Consider the following 6,000-nt stretch of genomic DNA (forward strand, 5'->3'; position numbering starts at 1 on the left):
GGATGTCGAGGCATTGGAGAGGGTGCAGAGGAGGTTTACCAGGATGTTGCCTGGTATGGAGGGGAGGTCCTATGAGGAGAGACTGAGGGATTTGAGGTTGTTTTCATTAGAAAGAAGGCGGCTAAGAGGAGATCTTATTGAAACATATAAGATGATTAGAGGTTTAGATAGGGTGGACAGTGATAGCCTTTTCCCTCGGATGGAGAAAGCTAGCACGAGGGGACATAGCTTTAAATTAAGGGGTGGTAGTTATAGGACGGACGTCAGATGTAGGTTCTTTACCCAGAGGGTGGTGAGGGATTGGAATGCCCTGCCTGCTGCAGTTGTAGATGCACCAAGTTTGGGGGCGTTTAAGAGGTCCGTGGATAGGTTTATGGATGGAAAGGGATTGGTTTAGGTTAGAGGGTCATTGCTTTTTTCTTAATTGGTCAGCACAACATCTGAAGGGCTGAAGGGCCTGTTCTGCGCTGTAATATTCTATGTTTTATAACCCCTCTCCTACATATCCCCCTCCCCCATATCCTCTTCCCCAACCCTCCCCTCCCCCATATCTTCCTCCCCTCCCCTCCCCATATCTTCCCTACCCCGTATCCCTCTCCCCTCCCCATCCCCCATATCCCTCTCCCCTCCCCCATCCCCCATATCCCCCTCCCCATCCCCCATGCCCCATATCCCCCTCCCTATCCCCCATATCCCCCTCCCCATCCCCCATGCCCCATATTCCCCCTCCCCATCCCCCATATCCCCCTCCCCTCCCCATGCCCCATATCCCCCCCATCCCCCACATTCCCCTCCCCCATCCCCCACATTCCCCTCCCCCATCCCCCACATTCCCCTCCCCCATCCCCCTCCCCTCCACTCCCCATATTCCCCTCCCCCATATCCCCCTCCCCCATATCCTCCTCCCCCATATCCCCTCCCCTCCCCCATATCCTCCTCCCCCATATCCCCCTCCCCTCCCCCATATCCTCCTCCCCCATATCCCCCTCCCCTCCCCATATCCTCCTCCCCCATATCCCCCTCCCCTCCCCCATATCCTCCCCCCCATATCCCCCTCCCCTCCCCCATATCCTCCCCCCATATCCCCCCTCCCCTCCCCCATATCCTCCCCTCCCATATCCCCCTCCCCTCCCCCATATCCTCCCCTCCATATCCCCCTCCCCTCCCCCATATCCTCCTCCCCCATATCCCCCTCCCCCATATCCCCCTCCCCTCCCCCATATCCCCCTCCCCTATATCCTCCTCCCCTCCCCCATATCCCCCTCCCCTATATCCTCCTCCCCCATATCCCCCTCCCCTCCCCCATATCCCCCTCCCGATATCCCCCTCCCCTCCCCCATATCCTCCTCCTCCATATCCCCCTTCCCCTCCCCATATCCTCCTCCTCCACATCCCCCTCCCCATATCCCCTCCCCTCCCCCCATATCCTCCTCCCCTCCCCCACCACCCCTCCCCCCATCTCCCCTCCCCCATCATCCCCCTCCTCCTCCCCCCCGTGTCCCCCTCCCCCTCGTCCCCCCCCTCCCCTCGTCCCCCCCTCCCCCGTGTCCCCCCCTCCCCCTCGTCCCCCTCCCCCTCGTCCCCCCATCCCCCGTCCCCCGTGTCCCCCTCCCCCTCGTCCCCCCCTCCCCCGTCCCCCCCTCCCCCTCGTCCCCCTCCCCCGTGTCCCCCTCCCCCGTGTCCCCCCCTCCCCCTCGTCCCCCCTCCCCCGTGTCCCCCTCCCCCTCGCCCTCGTCCCCCCCTCGCCCTCGTCCCCCCCTCCCCCTCAGCCCTCGTCCCCCCCTCCCCCTCGCCCTCGTCCCCCCCTCCCCCGTGTCCCCCCCTCCCCCTCGCCCTCGTCCCCCCTCCCCCGTGTCCCCCCCTCCCCCTCGCCCTCGTCCCCCCCTCCCCGTGTCCCCCTCCCCCTCGTCCCCCCCTCCCCCGTCCCCCCCTCCCCCTCGTCCCCCCCTCCCCGTCCCCCCCTCCCCCTCGTCCCCCCCTCCCCCGTCCCCCCCTCCCCCTCGTCCCCCCCTCCCTCGTCCCCCCCTCCCCCTCGTCCCCCCCTCCCCCGTGTCCCCCCTCGTCCCCCCTCCCCCTCATCGCCCCCGTGTCCCCTCATCGCCCCCGTGTCCCCCCCTCCCCCTCGTCCCCCCCTCCCCCGTGTCCCCCCCTCCCCCGTGTCCCCCCCTCCCCCTCATCGCCCCCGTGTCCCCCCCTGCCCCTCATCGCCCCCGTGTCCCCCTCCCCTCATCGCCCCCCCGTCCCCCTCATCCCCCCCCGTGTCCCCCTCATCCCCCTCCCCCATATCCCCCGATATCCCCCTCCCCCCTTTCCCCCGTGTGTCCCCTTATTCCCCTCCCCCTTATCCCCCCTATCCCCCTCCCCCTTATCCCCCCCTTATCCCCCTCCCCCTGTATCCCCCCCTATCCCCCTCCCCCTTATCCCCCCCTGTATCCCCCTCCCCCTTATCCCCCCCTGTATCCCCCTCCCCCTTATCCCCCCCTGTATCCCCCTCCCCCTTATCCCCCCCTTATCCCCCTCCCCCTGTATCCCCCCCTTATCCCCCTCCCCCTTATCCCCCCCTGTATCCCCCTCCCCCTTATCCCCCCCTGTATCCCCCTCCCCCTTATCCCCCCCTGTATCCCCCTCCCCCTTATCCCCCCCTGTATCCCCCTCCCCCTTATCCCCCCCTGTATCCCCCTCCCCCTTATCCCCCCCTGTATCCCCCTCCCCCTTATCCCCCCTGTACCCCCCTCCCCTATCCCCCCCTTATCCCTATCCGCTTTCCCCCTTATCCCTCGTATCCCCCTCCCCTCATCCGCAAATCCCCCCCTTATCCCCCTTCCCGCTCTCCCCCTCCGCCCTGTGTGTGAGGATGTGCTGGATATCTGGATGGTATTCCGACTTCCCGAAATCTGGAAAATACTTTCCGGCCCAGGCTGGGAAAAGCTGGAAGTCCGGCCCAGACACGGAGGCCGGGAAGTCAGTCCCGATTCCCTCTGACTGTCCATCCTCCTCCATTCTGATCACAGCTACAATGTATTTAAATTCACAACAATGTAGCGAAAGTAGGGGAAGCTCCCACGCTCTGCGCTGACTAGAATAAGGAAGTGATCAGAAGTCGGACAAATTTCAACTTCTCTCTCCCCAAAGAGTTGCTTCAAACTTTCTTTTTACCTTAATGTGTCGCTGGCTGAAAGCTTCAGACATGTCTGGGAAGTGAGGAGATTGCAGATCCACTTCTCCCTCTCCTCCTGTCTCTCTCTCTTCTCCCTGCCACTCTTTCACTTTCCTCTCTTTGGGAAGGGAGCAGCTCCTGTCTCTTGCTGCAGGTTCCGGGAAGGATTACTGGAGAACCCGGGGAAAGAGTGATCCGGCAGCTCGCTGTGTATCACATCCCTGAGCTGCTCTCTTTCTTCCGGGAAGAGAAAGCGAAAGGCTGCTTGATCTCATTGTTGGTCAGAAATCTCCAGCCAACCTTTGACGCGAATTCCCAGCAGCAACAAGCGGGTAGGAAAAGGACAGCAGCCTCTTAAAGGGGAGCGGTAACCCGGAAACAGTGTTACCGTATTGAGTGAGCACACAGACTGCACAGCTTTAAAACAGGCACAGACAGCCAGAGGAAGCGTCTCAGCCACACACAGGCCTCCCCAATACAGGAAGGCCTCGACTTCATTCGGAAAGGCTTCGTTTCCACACTCACAGACTAAAATATATTATTTTTATTATACACAGAGAGGCGATAAAGATGCTTATACAGAGTTATTTCAGAGTAAAGTGACATCAGAGAATGGAAATGTGTACAGACCCATTCCCCACTCCCCAACACACTAACCCTGAACCCCCATCTCCCAACACACTTACCATGAACCCATCTCCCGAAAACTTTAACCCTGAAAATAATATACACAGCATTAACCCTGAACACATTAACCCTGAATCCCATTTACAAACACTTTAACCCTAAACCCCATCTCGTCAACACACTAACTGTGAATCCCATCTCCCAACAATTAATCTGAACCCGATCTCTGACACACAATTCTGAAACCCATCTCTCCAACACATTCACCCTGAACCCCATCTCCCAACACACTAACCCTGAACTCTATCTCTCATCACTAACCCTGAACCTCATCTCCCAACATACTTAACACTGAACCCCATCTCCCCAACACATTATCCCTGAATCCCACCTCCTCAACACTCTAACCCTGAACCTCATCTCCCAACACACTTAACACTGAACCCCATCTCCCCAACACATTAACCTGAACCCCGTCTCCTCAGCACACTAATCCTGAACTCCATCTCCCAACACACTGACCTTAAACCCCATCTCCCCAACACATTAACCCTGAACCCCATCTCCCCAACACATTATCCCTGAACCCCGTCTCCTCAGCACACTAATCCTGAACTCCATCTCCCAACACACTGACCTTAAACCCCATCTCCCCAACACATTAACCCTGAACCCCATCTCCTCAACACACTAATCCTGAACCCCTTGGATGCCTTGGTGATTATTTTCCAAACGTCGCTGGATTCCGGGGAAGTGCCGGAAGATTGGAAAACGGCTAATGTTACGCCGTTGTTTAAGAAGGGTGGCAGGCAAAAGGCGGGGAATTATAAGCCGGTTAGTTTAACGTCTGTTGTAGGAAAAATGTTAGAGTCCGTGATCAAGGAGAAAATAGCATCTTGACGAGAATTGTTTGGTAGAGCAGACGCAGCACAGTTTCGTTAAGGGGAAGTCAATCTGATGAATTTATTGGAGTTCTGTGAGGATGTGTCTAGGGCGGTGGATAGAGGAGAGCCAGTGGATGTGGTCTTTCTTGATTTTCAGAAGGCGTTTGACAAGGTGCCTCACAAGAGGTTATTGCAGAAGGTCAGGGAGCGTGGAGTTGGGGGTAGGGTGTTAGCGTGGGTAGAGGATTGGTTGTCAAATAGGAGGCAGAGAGTGGGGGTCAATGGGTGCTATTCGGATTGGCGGTTGGTGACTAGTGGAGTGCCCCAGGGGTCGGTGCTGGGGCCTCAGCTATTCACCATTTATATAGATGATTTGGAGGAGGGGACCGAGTGTATGGTGTCGAAATTTGCTGATGACACCAAGATTGGGGAACGGCAAACTGCGCGGAGGGTGTGGAGAATCTGCAGAAGGATCTAGATAGGCTGGGCGAATGGGCCAGGAACTGGCAAATGGAATTTAATGTTGGCAAGTGCGAGGTGGTCCACTTTGGTAGGAATAATGGTAGGAAGGACTATTACTTACGTGGCGAAAAACTGCAGCATGCGACGGTGCAGAGGGACCTTGGGGTCCTTGTGCATGAGTCGCAAAAACCCAGCCTGCAGGTGCAGCAGGTGGTCAGGAAGGCGAATGGGATGCTGGCCTTCATAGTGAGGGGGATTGAATATAAAAGTAGGGAGGTCTTGCTGCAGCTGTATAGGGCATTGGTGAGGCCGCAGCTGGAGTACTGTGTGCAGTTTTGGTCGCCGCACTTACGCAAGGATATTTTGGCCTTGGAGGGAGTGCAGAGGAGGTTTACTAGGCTGATTCCGGAGTTGAGGGGGTTGAACTATGAGGAGAGGCTGAATAAACTAGGCTTGTACTCGTTAGAGTTTAGAAGAATGAGGGGAGATCTCATTGAGACGTATAAGATGATGAATGGGATGGATAGGATAGAGGTGGAGAGGCTCTTCCCGCTCAGAAAGGACAGTAGGACTAGAGGGCACAGCCTCAGGATAAAGGGGGGGCGGTTTAGAACGGAGTTGAGGAGGAACTTCTTCACTCAAAGGGTGGTGAACCTCTGGAATTCTCTGCCCGTTGAAGTGGTGGAGGCTGCCTCGCTCAATATTTTTAAGACGCGGGTTGATAGGTTTTTGATAGGCAAGGGGATTAAGGGTTATGGGGAGAGGGCGGGAATGTGGAACTGAGCCACGACAGATCAGCCATGATCTTATTGAATGGCGAGGCAGGCTCAAAGGGCTAGATGGCCTAGTCCTGCTCCTATTTCTTATGTT

At 57.5% G+C, this 6,000-nt stretch overlaps 1 protein-coding gene across 2 annotated transcripts in view; it reads right to left on the reverse strand.

Moving 5' to 3' along the window:
- The window catches only part of LOC145343983 (transcription factor ETV6-like), a 50,946-nt gene extending 47,430 nt beyond the window's left edge, over window positions 1-3,516 (reverse strand). For both annotated transcript variants that reach the window (XM_080190581.1, XM_080190582.1), the window contains exon 1: window positions 3,157-3,516. In XM_080190581.1, coding sequence (XP_080046707.1) covers window positions 3,157-3,189 — 33 coding nt within the window. In that variant the 5' untranslated portion in view covers window positions 3,190-3,516. The remainder of the gene's footprint in view (window positions 1-3,156) is intronic.
- Between the last annotated feature and the right edge of the window lie 2,484 nt (window positions 3,517-6,000).

The sequence above is a fragment of the Carcharhinus amblyrhynchos genome, chromosome 6 (assembly GCF_965287045.1).
Source record: "Carcharhinus amblyrhynchos chromosome 6, sCarAmb.v2.hapA, whole genome shotgun sequence".
Classification (NCBI taxonomy): Eukaryota; Metazoa; Chordata; class Chondrichthyes; order Carcharhiniformes; family Carcharhinidae; genus Carcharhinus; species Carcharhinus amblyrhynchos.